The 19,184-nt window shown below is 40.2% G+C and overlaps 2 protein-coding genes and 1 long non-coding RNA gene across 7 annotated transcripts in view; 2 read left to right on the forward strand and 1 right to left on the reverse strand.

Moving 5' to 3' along the window:
• Nucleotides 1-3,085: 3,085 nt before the first annotated feature.
• LOC115216781 (partner of bursicon-like) lies at nucleotides 3,086-8,647 on the forward strand. Its single transcript, XM_029786352.2, has 2 exons — nucleotides 3,086-3,344; nucleotides 8,121-8,647. The coding sequence occupies exons 1-2, from the start codon at nucleotides 3,114-3,116 to the stop codon at nucleotides 8,280-8,282; spliced, it is 393 nt and encodes a 130-aa protein (XP_029642212.1). The 5' UTR covers nucleotides 3,086-3,113; the 3' UTR covers nucleotides 8,283-8,647.
• A 3,744-nt stretch (nucleotides 8,648-12,391) lies between these two features.
• On the forward strand, nucleotides 12,392-12,912 carry LOC118765096. The gene is made up of 3 exons (XR_005000946.1): nucleotides 12,392-12,425; nucleotides 12,459-12,469; nucleotides 12,699-12,912. It is a non-coding gene; the product is annotated as an uncharacterized LOC118765096 (long non-coding RNA).
• Nucleotides 12,913-17,267: 4,355 nt separating this feature from the next.
• Nucleotides 17,268-19,184, reverse strand: part of LOC115216712 (ectonucleoside triphosphate diphosphohydrolase 1) — a 128,636-nt gene continuing 126,719 nt past the window's right edge. For all 5 annotated transcript variants that reach the window (XM_029786247.2, XM_036506578.1, XM_029786248.2 and 2 more), the window contains one exon: nucleotides 17,268-17,484. In XM_029786247.2, the coding sequence (XP_029642107.1) occupies nucleotides 17,297-17,484 (188 nt within the window). In that variant the 3' untranslated portion in view covers nucleotides 17,268-17,296. The remainder of the gene's footprint in view (nucleotides 17,485-19,184) is intronic.

A 19,184-nucleotide genomic window follows, 5' to 3' on the forward strand; every position in this document is an offset into this window, starting at 1 on the left:
GTGGAATATAGAGAAAAAACGTTGTTTAAAAAATTTGAAATAGGGAATAGTTATAGGCATTAAAAAGAGCTTTGGGTTACTGTTAGAAGAAATAGAGTGTTTCCGACGATCGTTTCTGGAGTTCATTTGTCCGAATTACGGATGAATCTGAAGATTCATTTCCAGAGAATTCCCCCTTCATCAGGGAAAAAGAAAAATGATTTTTATTCTAGATATGCGTTTCAGTTCTTTAATGCCTATTATTATACCGTACTCTTACTCTTTCACTATTTTACTTGTTTTAGTCATTTAGTCAAGCAAATCGACCCCAGGACTTATTCATTGTAAGTCTAGTACTTATTCTACCGGTCTCTTTTGCCGAACCGCTAAGTTACGGGGATGTAAACACACCAGCATCGGTTGTCATGCGATGTTGGGGGACAAACACAGACATACAAACATACACACAGACACACAGACACACACACACACACACACACACACATATATATATATATATATATATATATATACGACGGGCTTCTTTCAATTTCCATCTACTAAATCCACTCACAAGGCTTTGGTTGGTCCGAGGCTATAGTAGAAGACACTTGTCCAAGGTGCCACGCAGTGGGACTGAACCCGGAACCATGTTGTTCGTAAGCAAGCCACGTACCACACAGCCACTCTTGCGCCTATCTAAATATCTTTTAAATTAAAAAATTTTTTAAAAACGGTTTTTTTATCTATATTCTATTATTAGTATGTTTATGTATATATATACCTATATGTATATTTTTAGAGTTCATATATATTTATATTTCTATATATTTTGATGGTGATACCTCAGTCACACAACACACGGTTTTTAAGTCTCCCAAATGCTTTGCTAGCTTTTTTGATTCCCACATTTACACAAACACACATTCACACACACACACACACACACACACACACACACACACAACACACACACACACACACACACACACACACACATACACACACACATGCATACATACAAAAATACCCTGTTGTTGATGTTGAAATTCCAATGAAGGGGCCTTGGATCTAGGTTAGAAATAGGTTCTTTCTCTATTGGCAAGAAATCTTGAAATAAACTGAATAATGACATACATACATACATACATACATACATACATACATACATACATACATACATACATACATGCATGCTTATAACAAAACAGAATCATACATCGCCTGCATAGACACGCATGTACTCAGTGGTGTAGCTTGTGTGTGTGCCGTCCGGGACAGCCCATGAGTTTGCCAATTTTCACCCTTCCGTGCCAATCCAGCCTTTATAAACTTAAACAGTAAACCTAACATGTCATTCCTATAAAAATGTCGATCCGATATGCCCTTCTTTATTTAAGATGCCGTGGTGTGATAGAAGAGAGATTTCGTTGCTATTTCTGGAAGGTTGATTGGTCAATTAGAAGCTCGCTGGTTGTCGTTGTTTAGCCCAAGGAACGCTGTGATCCAGAAGAAATACTCCATTGTCAGATGCTTTTTCGAACACAGAAAGATATAATTTGAAGGAGATTTGGCTACTATTTGCAGCTGGTCGATCGATCCCACAGAAACTCCTTCACGATAAATCCATTCAATCTAAATTAATGTTGGTATTAGCAAAGTGAAGCAAGAATTTTTTGTTATAGTTACGTCCACAACGGGGAAAAATTTGATTGGTTAAATCATGTTAAATATTAATGTCTTAATTGTTAAATCCTGTTTTAAAAAGTAAAGGGGAGGAAATCCTTAATTCAAATCACCGTATTTGCCGGCGACTAGACGTACTCCCGCACACGATGCACCCCAATTTTACAAGTAGATTTTATTGATAAATCAAATTTGATATTATTATAAATCTCTGAAAGCTACAGTAACACCCACCCTTAGTGGTTAGCCATATTGAGATGGCTAGTATACTTTACGTTAAATTTAATATTTTTAATCAGATACTTATTGAAAGATATTTTAAAGGTGTCTTATAGGGGGAAATGTATAATTTTGTGCAAGCAAATACAATGCCGCAATAGTGTACTGGAATAAATGTATGAAACCATACATTTATCTTATATACGTTACGTTGTGAGAGTACTGTATTCCAACTTTATATTCTTTCAGAACCGTTGTATAGCTGTTTGTATTTTGGTCTAATGAATTGCTACAAACGATGTGAAATTTGTGTTTTTGTCTGTGACGTTTTGTGCAACTGCGACCTGCAACCAGAGCTGTGCACAGCCAGCGCTAGGGTTTTGTTGTCATCCACTTATTGCAAATAAGCTCACCGGCGGATAAATGTTTACCATTCCTTTCAACGTTTAGATAATTAAAAGCAAAATGTCTCTTAAAGGTAACACAGTCATTAAATAAGGTAAGACACATATCAGGTATGGATTACGTCTGCTGAAAAAAGGAGTTACAATGAGATCGGTTGACCTTTTCCCGTAACTGTCGATCAAATCATAAGCAATTTTTCGTTTGTGTTAATAAACTGTGGTGTTACACTTCGCTTTCGACAGTTCATTAAAACTAACAGTTACTGTGCGGAGCGAACTTATAGTTATCCGTCACCCCAGCCTACAACACTCAGTATCCCATTCGTAATACCGCCACATTAAACGCAGGGCAATTTTTTGATATTCTTAAGCCTTTAACTGTCTAAAACATTTTCGTAAGTTTGTCCGGAATGTTCATGCTTTTTTTTCTTTTTTCTCAGACTTTGAGTAAGCTCTTGTTTCATACGTTCTGAGTAACATAAAGCTTTCTTTTCCTAAGTCCCAAGTTATTCTGGTGCTTGAAAAAAAACTGGGAATGTATGCCATATATGATGCCTGGATGCCAAGGAAATATGCCCTGTGTATTACATGTGAGGTCTTGTGTATTACATTTGGTACACAGGATAAGTAAAGGGCTTAAGAGTGCGCCATGCACCGGTAAATACGGTAATTGGAAATTATTAAAAATAGAATGTAATGGTGAGTGAGTTTGATGTTTGTCAGTCCAGCGATAACTTAGAACATGTTTCTGTCTTATTGATCCTCTTTTTAAAATTTCTTTTTCCTTTCTCGACCAGTTTTTCAATCTCCAGAGGTGAAGCTATCATGCATATTCTATCGTCACTCCTTGTCCTATTGGCCAGTTTACACCACATCTCTTCTCAAGACTGTCAGACACTACGCTCTGAAATCAACGTCAACAAATACGTCAACACCGTTTACCGTGGTCGACATGTCGAGGTACGGTGCACGGGTCGCCTGGCTTTGAATAAATGCGAAGGAACTTGTTGGTCCTATGAATCACCGAGTGTTACAGACCCACGTGGATTTAAAAAGGTACGTATATTTATACTTGTTTCAGCGGTCATATTGATGCATTGCCTTGACGGGTTTTAGTTGAACCAGTCTTATTTGAAAGTTTGATACTTATTCTATCCGTCACTTTTGCCGAACCGCTAACTTATGAAGACATAAACAAACCAGTGCACACATACTGCCCTCACTCAATCATTGACTCCCTCCCTCTCCTCCATCCCTCACTCACTTATTCACTTATACTCTTTCTTTTACTCTTTTACTTGTTTCAGTCATTTGACTGCGGCCATGCTGGAGCACCGCTTTTAGTCGAGCAAATCGACGCCGGTACTTATTCTTTGTAAGCCCAGTACTTATTCTATCGGTCTCTTTTGCCGAACCGCTAAGTGACGGGGACGTAAACACACCAGCATCGGTTGTCAAGCAATGCTAGGGGACAAACACAGACACACAACACACACACACACACACATATACATATATATATATATATACGACAGGCTTCTTTCAGTTTCTGTCTACCATATCCACTCACAAGGCATTGGTTCGGCCCGAGGCTATAGCAGAAGACACTTGCCCAAGATGCCACGCAGTGGGACTGAACCCGGAACCATGTGGTTGGTAAGCAAGCTACTTACCACACAGCCACTCCTGCGCTTTTTATCTAATAAATAAATATTCTTTTGTTTGTTCCAGTCATTTGACTGCGGCCATGCTGGAGCACCGCCTTTAGTCGAGCAAATCGACCCCAGGACTTATTCTTTCTATGCCTGGTACTTATTCTATCGGTACTTTTGCCGAACTGCTAAGTTGCAGGGACGTAAACACACCAGCATCGGTTGCCAAGCAATGTTGGAGGGGACAAATACAGACATACAAACACACACGCATACACACACACACACACGTACACACACGTACACACACACACGTATATATACGACGGGCTTCTTTCAGTTTCCGTCTGCCAAATCCACTCACAAGGCTTTGGTCGGCCCAAGGCTATAGTAGAAGGCACTTGACCCCAGATGCCACGCAGTGTGACTGTGACTGAACCCAGAACCATGTGGTTGGTAAGCAATCTGCTTACCACACAGCCACTCCTGCGCAAGATCACACATTCAACGAAACGAAATCAACCAGTTTAAAAACTCGAAAAAGCAAAGTCGTGAAATTCTTTTGTTTGCTCAATGTAGTAATAATGGTAACATTGCGCAGTTTTAATATTTAGTGGAGTCTTAAGGGAAGTTCGTGTGACATCAACATTAGATAGATTTTAACATAAATAATTTGTGACACTCATTATTCATAATTTCCTCCCTCTTCAGAGTTAATCTTATGATTTATGCACGTAACCTCGTTTATCACTGATTCATTCATCACGGATCCAGGATAACACGGTACGTTCAATTGTGAACCATGTTATGCTTATCACGGATTTATCTGAGATAACACAGGTCGGTAATCGGTCGAAGATTTATGCTTGTACCGCAGAAACGCGCTCCAGTAACCACCTACAATGCTCGATCACGCAAAATGCTCGGGCTATCGCTAGTTTTATATTATCATGCTTCGAAGCTGCGTATTTTGGGTGATTTCTTATTTCTTTACTGCCCACAAGGGGATACACACAGAGGGGACAGACAAACGGATTAAGTCGATTATATCGACCCCAGTGCGTAACTGCTACTTATTTAATCGACCCCGAAAGGATGAAAGGCAAAGTCGACCTCGGAGGAATTTGAACTCAGAACGTAACGGCAGACGAAATACGGCTACGCATTTCGCCCGGCGTGCTAACGATTCTGCCAGCTCGCCGCCTTTTGGGTCTTACGGATTTACGTAGTCGTATCAATTCAACGTAGGACCAGTGGACAGAAAAAAAAAAGATGGCAACCGATCCTAACAAACGACGGAAACGGTTGTATTCTTTATAGGAAAAGGTAGAGATGATCAAGAAAATACGTGATGGTGAAAGCTTCATTGCCTTGGGCCACGAGTTTGGTGTTAATAAATCTACCATTCATTTCATTTACAAAAAGCGCGGAGATGATTCACTTATAACTGATACATTTATTACAGTTTCACTTTGTTGGGGGTTTGTTTAACCAAATCCCCGTGACAAGCGATGATAAATTTATATAAGGAATTAATATAGTAACCAGGAAAAAAAAAAAACGCGTGAAGAGATGTTTTGTTTTCGATTTTAATCTAACGCAGACTGATAATAGATGAGACAATACCCAAATCGTTTTATTTCGGATTTTTTTTGTGTGTTCTTTCACCAAGTCGGCATTTTGTAATATATTTCCCAACACGAAAAACTCATCATATTTTTGTTCTTGCAATGTATCAGAATGGGCTGCGGGATAGTAGAATCATTAGCAGGAATGGCTGTGTAGTAAGAAGCTTACTTCACAACCACATGGTTACGGGTTCAGTCCTGGGCAAATGTCTTTTACTATAGCCTCGAGCCGATCAAAGCCTTGTGCGTGGATTTGGTAGACGGAAACTGAAAGAAGCCCGTCGTATATATGTGTGTGTGTGTGTGTGTGTGTGTACTTGTGTATCTATGTTCCCCCCACCACCATCGCTTGACAACCGATGTTGGTGTGTTTACGTCCCCGTAACTTAGCGGTTCGGTAAGATTCCGATTGAATAAGTACTAGGCTTACAAAGAATAAGTCCCAGGGTCGATTTGTTCGACTAAAGGCGGTGCTCCAGCATGGTCGCAGTCAAATGACTGAAACAAGTAAAAGAGTATTCGGACAAAATGCTTAGAGGCGTTTCTTCCAACCCTTTACGTTCTGAGTTCAAATCTTGCCGAAGTTAATTTTGCCTTTCGTTCCTTCGGGATCGATAAAATAGAGGGTCAGCTGAGCACTGGGGTCGGTGTAATCGACTAACCAACGTACCACCCTCAAAAATGTTGCTGACATTGTGCTTGGAGTAGAAAGAGTTAGTAATATTATTGGTGAGCTGGCAGACTGGTTATCACGTCGGACAAAAGGAAAAATCATGCTGAGGTCGACTTTGCTTTTCATTCCTTCGAGATCGATGAAATAAAGTTCCAGCTGAGCACAAGGGATCAATGTAATCGACCTACCTCCATCCCGGCCCACCACCAAATCGTGCCATTGTGCCTGTAGTAGAAAGAACTATTATAGCTGATAGAATCGTTAGCACGCTGGGCGAAATGCATAACAGTATTTCGTCTGCCCTTATGTTCTGAGTTCAAATTCCGCCGAGGTCGACTTTTCTTTTCATTCTTTCGAGGTCGATAAATTAAGTACCAGTGAAACACTGGGGTCGATGTAATCGACTAGTCCCCTCCCCCAAAATTTCAGGTCTTGTGCGTTTACTTGAAAGAATTATTATTTATTGGCGAGCTGACAGAGTGAACAAAATTGACAGTTAATATTTTAAGTACTGTAGCAAAGAATTCACTGACACTCCATCGGTTACGACCACAAGGTTTCCAGTCGACCCAATCGACGGAACAGCCTGCTCGTGAAATTAATGTGCAAGTGGCTGAGCACCCCGTAGACACATGTAACCTTAACGTAGTTCTCAGGGAGATACAGCATAACACAGAACGTGAGAAAGCTGAACCATTGAAATACACGTACAACTCATTTTTGCCAGCTGAGTGGACTGGGTCAACGTGAAATAAAGTGTCTCGCTCAAGGACACAACGCGCCGGCGGGAATCGAACTCATGACTTCACTATAGTAAGTCGAATACTCTAACCACTATGCCACGCGCCTTTACAGCAAAGAATTGAAACTGGTTGTATAGTACAGCTAAGTTGCAATGTAAAGGTTAAAAGGTAAAGACCCCCTTCGGACATGAATGACCATGGGACTGCGCCTAGAAAATTCCCCTCCGGGGCAAAAGTCCAGACGAGGTTGTTGTATGGAAAACCAGCAATCGCCCGTGCATACCGGCCTCCCCTCTCCACACCACCAATGTTATCCAAGGGAAACGCAAAGGGCCCGATACAGCTTGGCACCAGTGACGTCGCAACTCATTTCTATAGGTGAGTGAACTGGAGCAACGTGAAACAAAGTGTCTTGCTCAAGAACACAAGACACAGCCCGGTCCGGGAATTGAACTTACTACCTCATGATTGTGAACCCGACGCTCTAATAATGTAAATGTATGAAAAATTATTTCTTTTCCTCTTCTTAAAGATAATCGTTTTTGTTTCGATTGACGCCATGTAGAACTAATGTCGTTGTAGCGACTCAGGAAAGTTATTTTTGTTATTGTGTCATAGCACAGTTGTGCTATGGCATACTCCAGTCAATGAGGGCTGGACTTTTTTTTATTACTAGAGGCAGTTCGATGCCAAAGAAGAGAAACGAGAGTTTTAATTAGTTAGTGGATAGAAAGCAGAAGAGTAACAGCTCTCTTTCGAATTTGAACTCAGAACATAAGGGCAGACGAAATACTGTTATGCATTTCGCCCGGCGTGCTAACGATTCCATCAGCTATAATAGTTCTTTCTACTACAGGCACAATGGCATGATTTGGTGGTGGGCGGGGATGGAGGTAAGTCGATTACATTGATCCCTTGTGCTCAGCTGGAACTTTACACACCAACTTCGCGTCCGTTAACTCTGAATTATATCCCATCTCACCTTATAACACCATCAATATTCTCTTAGCTTTCACGTCGACTTCGCGCAGCGAACTCTGAATTATATCGGCTCTCGCCTTACCACGAAGTCCATAATTTCTATTTCCACATTGGTAACTTTTTACATTGTAATTGCTTTTCGTTTCTCTTTACAGAAATGTAATTGTTGCCGGGAAAAGAAACTCGTGTCGCGCAACATTGTCTTGGATGAATGTTATGATTCCGTGACAGGGACCTACCTTCACGGTTTGTACCCAACCATTTCCATCAAAGAACCCATACAATGCGTTTGCAGAGAATGTGCCAGTTTCATTTGAGTCAGGCTCACAGCAACAACAGCAACATCATCAACAGCAACAACAATAACAACAACAGCAACAAATACACAACAGTTACAACAACAATGACAAGAGCAACAAAACCGATGACGATGAGAACAACGACAATGAGAGAGAAAGCAGATAACGATGACGTCAGAAGCGAAAAGGCTGAAGATGGTTAGGATTGGTGGAAGTGGTGGTGGTGAAGGCAGTGGCGTTGGTGGTAGTTCTAAAGAAAAAAGAGATGATAACGAAGACTATTGCGATGATGATAATGACGATTATGATGATAATGACCACACGACGATGACGACTACGCTGACAAAGATAGCTACGGGCTGATAAACTGATCTCCAAACTTTCGTTTTATTTGTTTCGTTTCTCTTTTTATTTTTTTTTTGTTTCCTTGTTATTTTATGTTTTGTTGATTTCTGAATAAAAACAAAAATAAAAAAAAAATTTTAAATTACACACGAAAGAATGAAAAAAAAAAATGGAAGAATTCAAGAATGCAAATTTTCGATTTTCCTTTTAATTTTCATTACCGCGTCGAGAAATTATCATCATTATTAATTATAGCTATTTATTATAATCATTATTATTATTATCATTATTATTGTTGTTGTTGTTGTTGTTGTTGTTGTTGTTAAGGCGGCGAGCTGGCAGAAACGTTATCACGCCGGGCGAAATGCTTAGCAGTATTTCGTCTGCCGTTACGTTCTCAGTTCAAAATCCTCCGAGGTCGACTTTGCCTTTCATCCTTTCGGGGTCGATTAAATAAGTAGCAGATACGCACTGGGGTCGATCTAATCGACTGGCCCCCTCCCCCAAAATTTCGGGCCTTGTGCCTAGAGTAGGAAAGATTATTATTATTATCATTCTCATTATTATTATTTTATTGCCTTTGCACAGCTTCTAACGCCGGAGATATACTACGGTGTCAGCTGTTCACTACCAGTGAACTAAGGTAACACCCCTTATTTTTCAAGAACCATCCAGAGTATTCGAGCAGTTCCAAGCAGTGCTGTTTTCTGCAAGTGCATCATTATTTGCAGCCCCTATTTGCTCCTTGTACTTCTCAAGATTTTTACTCACTGTTCCCAGGGCTCCGACTATTATTGGTACTACTATTACTACCACCTTTTACAGCGACCACAACTGCTTAACCTCCCAAGCTAACCTGTTATATCTATCGACTTTTCTTTCTTCCTTGTCGCATACCTTGCCAGCTGGACATGCTATATCTATGATCCAGCATCGTTTGCTTTCTTTCTCAATTAACACTAAGTCTGGTTTCCTATTCTCTATCTCATGGTCGCACTGAATCATAAAATCCCATAGGATCTTTGCATAATCATTTTCGATGATGCTTTTGGGTTTATGTTCGTACCACTTTTTGCTCTGTCAAGTTCATACTTGTTGCAAAGTATCCAATGGACAATCTTTGCCATATTGTCATGACGTCTCTTATATTCCTTCTGGGCTAGTGGCGTACATTGACTGGTAATATGCCATACGGTTTCACCATTTTGTCCACAAATTCTGCACTTATCCCTTTCTGATGTGTTGTCTATTCTGTACATGATGTAATTGGTTCTTTATGTTTGCTTTTGGACAGCACAGATTAGAGCCTCCGTTTCCGGTTTTAAATCACTTTTAGTCATCAATAGCCATCTTTTTTTCTCTGTCTTATCTTCAACATCCCTATGAAATCGTCCATGCATTCTTTTCTGTATCCACCTATTTTCAGTTTTATTCATTCTCAAGTCCTTGTACAGTGCTTTATCTTTGTAATCTTTCATCCTACACAGGCCTGACATTCTTATTTCCAATAATAGTAGTTCTGTGGCATTTTTTACATTCCATTCTATGTTGTTTTATTCTGCTCTAATGCTGTGTTTGCATCCAATCATTCCTCTCCCCACTCTTTTTCTTGGTTCATACAGTCTGTCTGTGTGTCACTTTTTGGGTGGAGCATCCCATATCTGGTTAGCAGCTTCCTTGTTTTTCTGTCTAAGATGTTTAGTTTGTCTACTGTCCATGCGATTGCCGCTGCTCCATATTGAACTGAGAGTGAAACCGCCCAAGTGTTGATAGTTTCAATCTTATTCCTCACGTTTAATTTCGACTTAAGTATCAGTCTCAGTCTGCCCGAGTACTCTACCATTATAATTATTATTATTTCATTGTCTTTGCACAGCTTCTAACGCTGGAGATGTACTACAGTGTCAGCTGTTCACCACCAGTGTACTAAGGTAGCACCTCTTATTTTTCGAGCACCTTCCGGAGTATTCGAGCGGTTCCAAGCAGTTTTGTTTTCTGCAAGTGCTCCACCTTTATTGTAGCCCCTATTTGTTCCACGTTATTATTATTATTATTATTATTATTATTATTATTATTATTATTATTATTATATTATTATTATTATTAAGGCGGTGAGCTGGCAGAATCGTTAGCACGCTGGGCAAAACGCTTGGCAACATTTTGCCCGTCGCTACGTTCTGAGTCCAAATTCCGCCGAGGTCGTCTTTGCCTCTCATCCTTTCGGGGTCGATTAAATAAGTACCAGTGAAACACTGGGATCGATGTAGTCGACTAGTCTCCTCCCCACAAATTTCTGACTTTGTGCCTTTAGTAAAAAGGATCATCATCATCATGAGGGAGCATGAAAGTGACACTGAGGTACAATCGTACGAAGCCCAATATACCTATCATGACCACTCGTCTGATAAGAGTACACCAGGCACATGCATCACAACCACATATGCGCAACATGGTGATCTCATATCAAGATAAACAGCGCATGACCTTGCAAGTGGGGCCCAGTTAATATTTTCTTCACGTCAAGTAACCAATCCCACTCAAAATAACCCTGAATAAGGTTGTTTCAAAATGCTCCTCCACTACTTCTGCTCTCTTTTGATTTGTCATCCCTGATGCCACCCACCCTCTTACTGTGGCCGAATCAGTTCGAATTTCCATTTCGTGGAGTCCCCATCTCAACGCCAAGTTCACGCTCTTCAGTACTGCATCTAATTCAGCCAGATTGATGTGGCTGCAATCATTCTTTTATCTGAGCCACGCTGCATCTTCCGCCTCTACATCCCCCCTCCCAGGATGACTCCTATTGCGATGCTACCTGCATCACACCACACAAATCCCTTTTTTTGTTTCGGCCACATTCCAGCTGCCCCTCACTGGATCCTCCGCTCTCACTCTCTCCAAAACGTCTTGCATCATGGCAATTGTCTTCTCCTCTACTTTGTCGTTTCACTTTACTCTTTCGGCATGCCTCTTAATGAAGCTGCATGCTGTTCGGAGCCATCCTGCAATTGCGTAGTGTCCCACCAGCTTTCCGCACACCGAGAAGAGCTCTCGCCTGCTCATATCTCTGCTGAGTTCTGGAATCTCATTTCCTCGGCGAAAAACAAGCCTGCCCATCTGATTTCTTTCAATCCTAAACCCCAGCGCGGCGCCTCCTCCTATGGCCTAAAATTATTTAGATGATCCATGACTTCCTCTGCCGTCCTTACACTCTCATCAACAATGATGTAGTCGATGTACGAATTACTCTCAGGCTCCACCTCGGCCACCTTCTCTCAGACTGTCTTCAGGACCTTTGCCATGACTTTTGGTGCCGAACTCAGGCTAAACCCCAACCGAGTCAGGCAGTAGGTTCTACCCTTGTACCTCACTTTACTGCCGTCCACTGCGCTCAGATGTGGGTTACCGGTCCAGCTAGTCACCATTTTTACTGTCACCAAAGTTGTAGTGCAACCAGTATCCACGAGGGCACGGACCTCCCTCGACCCCACCTGAACGTTTATTATTGGCAGTGACCGCCAGTGCACCTCTAATCGGTTGACGGGGTAGCTACCGACGCAGTAGCTCCCCTCCATCCGTTTCCCTGTTTGCATTGGTTAGCAATGTATCCAGGCTGGTCACACCGGTAGCACACCACTTCCTGTTTCGGTGCCGTGCACTCTCTGACCATGTGAGGACCCCCCCCCCCCGACACCTGAAACACGGCCCCTTCGTTATTCATCCAGCTTCTCTTGTCACATTCTTCTTCCCGTTAGCGTCGATTCGTCTCTTCGTCGTTTTCGTCTTCGTCATCATACAAACTACAACGCGTGTGTTGTTCTGAGTCATGACGCATGTACGCTCTATCAGTTCGCCCACCGGTATGGTGTGGGTGCGAGCTAGCAGAAACGTTAGCACACCGGGCGAAATGCGTAGCCGTATTTTGTGCCATTACGTTCTGAGTTCAAATTCTGCCGAGGTCGACTTTGCCTTTCATCCTTTCGGGGTCGATAAATTAAGTACCAGTTACACACTGGGGTCGATGTAATCGACTTAATCCGTTTGTTTGTCCTCTCTGTGTTTAGCCCCTTGTGGGTAGTAAAGAAATAGGTATGGTGTGGGTGCCCGCTAGCTGCTGCAAACTTATTGAAATGTGATCGGGAAATCCAGTCACAAAGGCCAACCTCACAACACTCTCCATTGCCTCACCGGAAATCCCTGATAAAGCTACCAATCTCCTAATCTCACTCGCATAGTCGTCGACCTGTTCTCCGGTCCACCTCACGCTTCCGAGCTTACTATACGCCTTAAATGCTCCCTCCGTTTAAGCCATTTTTAGCCGTTCCTCAATCTTCTCGATTTTTTGTTGATCGTCCTCCGCCATCTCTAGATACAGGCTCAGCGCGCTACCTTCTAAATTCAACGGTAAGAAGCAGGCTACGTCCTGTATCCAATGTAATTTTGCCACCAGCTTCACTTTCTGTATCCAGGCCACCACATCACTTTGGCCAGAGAATGGTCTCAACATGTCGTTATCGATTCTAATTTTAGATGCCATATTTTACCGAGGACATTTTTTTTTTTTGAGCGCTCCGCAATGAGCCGAAATAGTTTGTGATATGAAGGGGGAATTAGGAAAGAAGAGAATTAAGGCTTTCTTACCTGTCGAGCTGGGGGAAGCATTCTCTCGCTACCCACGTGGGCGTTCTCTTTCCTTCGTTGTCCACACACGTGTTGCCTTCTCGCTGTTCAGTTGTCCTCTGGTCTCTTCCTGTCGCCGCTGTGCATGCTCTCTTCAGCACTTCCGTTGCTAGGGACTCCCGTCAGGGCCTACCCAATCTCCTACCTCCACTTTCATCACAGCTTCTGCTCAATATCACTATATTTGGCATGTTGTGCTTAAGTCACGTTGCTCTTTTTTTTTATCATATGTTCCACTGGGTCTTTTTTTAAATTTATTTTTAGTGGAACGGTGAGTTTCTGTTTCAATTGTGCCTTTGGTATTGTAGTAATTTCAACTTTTTCTTGCGTGCAGCAGCATTAGCAATAATGCCATGTCCCATGAGAAGGAAGAACATTGCAGACGTATTTGAACAGCCACTAATGATATGAGCCTGGCATAATTGACACTTGTTATCACAGCGTGGAAGTTTAGGATGCATTATTTACATTATTTACATTTGACGGATATTTGTCTTCAATTTGATTGTTGCTAACACAGCGTTTCGGCTGATATGTCCTCTAGCCTTCATCAGGTGTCTTGAGGAAATTTCGAACCTGGGTTCTCATTCCTAAGGTATTTTTCGATGCTGTTACCATTATCATTATTATTATTATTATCATTATTAATATTATTATTATTGTTATTATTATTATTATTATATTATTATTATTATTATTATTATTATTATTATTATTATTATTATTATTATTATTATTATTATTCAGGTCACTGCTTGGAATCGAACACGTAATCATGGGGTTAGTAGCCCGCGCTCTTAACCGCTACGCCATATGCCCACGGGCAAGATTCCGAGTTCGATTCTAGGCAGTGACCTGAATAATAATAATAATAATAATAATAATAATAATAATAATAATAATAATAATATAATAATAATAATAATATAAAGACCTACTCATTGAAATTGAGAAAATGTGGCATCTCAAGGCGGTTACAATACCAGTGATCGTAGGAGCACTAGGAATGATCAAGAAGGGAACCGAAAATTATATGAGAATGATCCCTGGCTTACCATCCCTGCAAGAAGTGCAAAAGTTTGTCTTAACTGGTACATCACACGTATTGAGAAGAGCATTGTCGATGTGAGAACTGTTGCTGCTCATGCATTTTAATTTAACTTTAAAAAAAAAAAAAAAAAAAATGAACGAACTACTGAGTTTGGTTTAATGGCCTACCAATATACACTATGAGTTTCTTTGCCCTAGGAGTCGGGAAGACACTCGGCAAGAAATAGAAGAAAATTTGAAAGAAGAAAAAAAAGTAATAATAATAATAATAATAATAATAATAATAATAATAATAATAATAATAATATCGAAAAATACCTTAGGAATGAGAACCCAGGTTCGAAATTTCCCCAAGACACAGATGAAGGCTGGAGGGTATATCAGCTGAAACGCTGTGTTAACAACAAACAAGATGAGGACAAATATCCGTCAAATGTAAATAATGTAAATAATGTGCATAATCCCTCATCTCTTAAATATAGAACTGTATTGTGAGATACAGTTTTATTGAATGCAGACAGCTCTGACTCCCATATCTTCCGAAGTTTACGGCAGTATCCTCTTATCACTCTAGGTTTACTGACATGACCAACATATAGATTTTTTTCTCTCTCGCTGTTTTCGCTGATTCGCAGGATTCTCTGTCGTCATCTATATCCATTATCATGAATTTGGAATGTGAGCTTAAGTCACAATGAATCTTTCATTTGCCGATTACACTACCATGGATGCCACCACTGTGGATGCTTTGCAGCAACTTGCTGGTGATCCTGAGCGTTGATCTTCTAGGGTCCTCCGCTCAGCCTGCCAGGTAGCTTTTGTATTTAAAAAAAAGCAAACCTGACAAAGGTTTCCCTGCGAGGACAAAAAACATTACAAGTAAGCTGCCAAGTATCGGTGGTTCCTCCCCCACCCGACATCTAACAGGATCCTTCTTTCATGCAGTACTTCATGTACATAAATGGTAAAGTTCTGCTTAAACTTCGATGGACGATGTGATTTTAGTATCTTACATTCCTCACTCGTTCTTATGAGATCATAACCGGTTGCCACATGTCCGTATAATAATAATAATGAAATTATTGTATACAGTGCTCTGGTGCACCACAACTTGTCAGAGTATATGCAGTAATGTACAAATGTCTGGAAAGCGAACAATGCATGAGTCAGATACATGCTTGTGTGTGTATGGAGGGGAGAAAATCAGGTGTAGTGTTGGCGAATCTCAGAAAGCATGGAAGTTTTGAAGGATACAGTGCTCCGACAACTAACAACTGACGCCGGCAGTTTGTTCCATGCTTCAGCAACTCTTAGCGTGAAAAAATGTTTCCTGAAGTCATGGGAGCTGTGCTGTTTTCTGACTTTGTAAATATGTCCACGGGTGTTAGATGGGTGGAGTTTGAAAAGGTGCTCAGAATCATTGTTCGTACGATGGTTGATAATTTCGACGTTTGTATATTAGTATTTGTCTTGATTGTGTTTTCTTGTCTTTCAATTGAATAAATTTACTGTGCACGCATATATAAGTGTATAGGGGCCGGTAGTTTCTTGTAGATATTTTGGGGCAGATGCTACTGATGTGGGTTATGTTTGTATGTGTATATGAATTAGTATTTCTATCTTTACGGCTAAAGTTCTAGGACCTCAGACACACTCGCCACCTTCTATTCGTTGAGTTTCCATCTTCTCTACGTGGTAGATACGTTCGATGGGTATCACGAATTCTCTTCTAAACAGATTTGCTGCTAGGGTTGTCTCCCTTAATCTTCGCCTCTTCACAGGTTGTAAAGATTAAAACCAGCCGTTGCTCTTCTACTAATATAATTGCCTTCCAAGGTAGCGAAGGCCAGAATCCTCATCTAGTCATATTGCTGATGTAGTTGTGGATCCAAAATTGCCTTCTACTGAGAATGTTTAAGCAAAACCGAAATGACGTTTCACGATCTGTGTCCTAACGGGATGTCGGACACTAACCCAGAAGTTCGAAGTCCTTGCATATTGCTAGATACCCGTCCATCATACATTCGTTTTATTTGTCCTGACGAGTCTCAAGCAATCCGTCTCTGCAGGCAAGCTTGATGGGGCAGCTGGTTTTATCACCGTCGATCCGAGCAAGCAATCGGCTGAACCGGACAGTGTACGACTGGTAGCACAATTGACCAATTTTGCGCGCGTGTCACATATTATCTTACGACGTTTTTCACAGGATAACACTACGACAGCAGCGCAAGGGAAACAACTCTTCATCATAAAGTTTACTTACTGTTATTCTGACATTGAATTATCTCCCATGTACCAATAACCGCTCAATTGTCGATTGTATCCGGGACCAATAAGAGCGTGTAATGGTTCTCACCCAATAACAATTAATTTTATTTATTAGCTTCATCCAAAATTAATTAATGTAGAGAGGCAGGCATGGGCGCATGGTTAAGACGTTCACGTTGCAACTAAATGGATTTAGGTTCCGTCCCACTGCTTGGCACCTCGGATGCCTTAAAATATAGCTCCAGGCCGACCAGTGCCTTGTGAGTGAATTTGGTGGACGGAAACTGAAAAAAGCCCGATATATATATATATATATATATATATATATATATACATAATGTGTGTGTGGTGGGGGTCCACTTTCCAGCGCTTGACAACCGGTGTTCATATGTTTACATCTCTGTAACCTAGCGTTTCGGCAAAAGGCACCGAGATAATAAATATCAGGCTTTAAAAAAATGCATTGGGATCGATTGATTCGACTAAAAATTATTCAAGGCGGTGCCCCAGCATGGCCGCAGTCTAGTGACTGAAACAAGTAAAAGGATGTGTGTGTGTGTGTGCGTGTTCGCGCGCGTATGTGCGTGTGTGTAGTTGAGAAAGGAAACACAATGCGACAATTCTATTAAATGTTTTCCAAAAGAAGAAAAAAAACCATGGTTAAATACCAAAGAATTTTTTTTTATTTATCATAAGAGAGGACACAAGAAATACAGATGAAATATAAACACAGCAAATATGGCTGTCATTCCGTTCGTTAGGGACAGCTTTAGGGACCCGGAGTTGGTTATAGTAGTTGTGGGTGCAGTTAGACTCGGCACCTCACATTCGTCTCGTTTCTGCTCTGACTGGTAAATAAGTGCACCAAGCGACCAATCTTTAAAAACAAAAAACGAAAGGAAATTCAATGAAAAGCGATCTAAATAAAACAATTATCAAAATGTATGTTAAACAGACATACAGACATACAGAAAGAAAGAAAGAAAGAAAGAAAGAAAGATAGATAGATAGATAGATAGATAGATAGATAGATAGATAGATAGATAGATAGATAGATAGATAGATAGATAGATAGATACAGATGAATATGGTACTTAAGTTGAGGCACCAGAATAATTTAGTACGGTATTATACATATAACTTCAAAGTAAGTGATTAAAATCAAAATAAGCAGCAAGGATATCCAGAGGTAATGCAGTACGATCGTTTCATGCAACTCCATTTAATTGAAGAATGCAATCATTACATCAATTTAAAATGCAGAGCAATCCTCAGCTTCACAAAGACATAGAATTTGATTAAATTAGAACAGATGGACACATTAGTATAATTATACCTAGAATCTCCAAGAAGTTAAGGAAATAGACAAAGAACATGCTGTCCTTAACTTCTTGGAGATTTTAGGTATAATTATACTAATGTGCCTATCTGTTCTAATTTAATTAAATTCTATGTCTTTGTGCAGTTGAATTTTGCTCTACATTTTAAATTGATGTAATGATTGCATTGTTCAATTAAATGGAGTTGCAGGAAACGATCGTACTGCATTACCTCTGGATATCCTTGCTGCTTATTTTGATAGATAGATTCGAAATTTGCACAGAAAGATATCAAAGGAACACGCGAAAATTTCACAAATAATACGCGGACGTGCTCTTTCCTCATTAGTTATCGTCCATAAATCATAACAGTTTCACGCATTTAATGTTAATATTGTTCACTTTGGTGATAGATAGATAGATAGATAGATAGATAGATAAATAGATAGATAGATAGATAGATAGATAGATAGATAGATAGATAGATAGATAGATAGATAGATAGATAGATAGATAGATAGATAGATAGATGGATAGATAGATTAGCTGACCGACTCTTAGATAAACAACTGGCAGATAGAATAGGTGATAGATCAGTGTTAAATAATATATTCACCCGCACTCGTACGTATGTCAACACACACACACACACACACACACACACCACGTTCATACACATATACACACACACAGAAAGGGAGAGAGATGGGAGAGAGAGAGGGGGAGAGAAGCTGTTCGGAGGAGAAGAGCTAAAAATTTCATTTGCATAGAAAAAAAAACATTTTGAGCAAACGAATGACGAGAAATCTTTATATATAAAAATCAAGTTGTGTGTCTGTCTCCTACGATTTAGATTCCTAACTACTCCCACATTTTGCGGTGCAGTTTAACCAAAACCGGGTATCTTATAGTCGTGATTCATATCGAGCCCTTCTGGGTATTAGCACGCGTCTACGAAAAGTATACGATTTTTAAAAAAAATTACCATCATTTTTTTTCCATTTTAATGCATTTTTTCGATATTATATAAGGGAAGTAACTCTCTAAAAATGTCTACGATGAGTCAACGATTTAAAAAAAAAATTACCATAATTTATTTTTCCATTTTTAATGCATTTTTTTGCTATTTTTTGGCTATAACTCTCTAAAAATGCTTATATAGTTATTTCCCTTACAAACCCGAGTAACGCCGGGCGATACTGCTAGTGATGACTAAATCAATTTAGAATTTAAAAGTTTATAAAACTAATTTCGGACC

This window comes from Octopus sinensis, linkage group LG10 (assembly GCF_006345805.1).
Source record: "Octopus sinensis linkage group LG10, ASM634580v1, whole genome shotgun sequence".
Lineage (NCBI taxonomy): Eukaryota > Metazoa > Mollusca > Cephalopoda > Octopoda > Octopodidae > Octopus > Octopus sinensis.

Coding starts and splice junctions, on each gene's coding strand:
- LOC115216781 (XM_029786352.2), top strand. CDS start 3,114: ATGCATATTCTATCGTCACTCCTTGTCCTATTGGCCAGTTTACACCAC. Junction 3,345..8,120: donor ACCCACGTGGATTTAAAAAG/GTACGTATATTT, acceptor TTCTCTTTACAG/AAATGTAATTGTTGCCGGGA.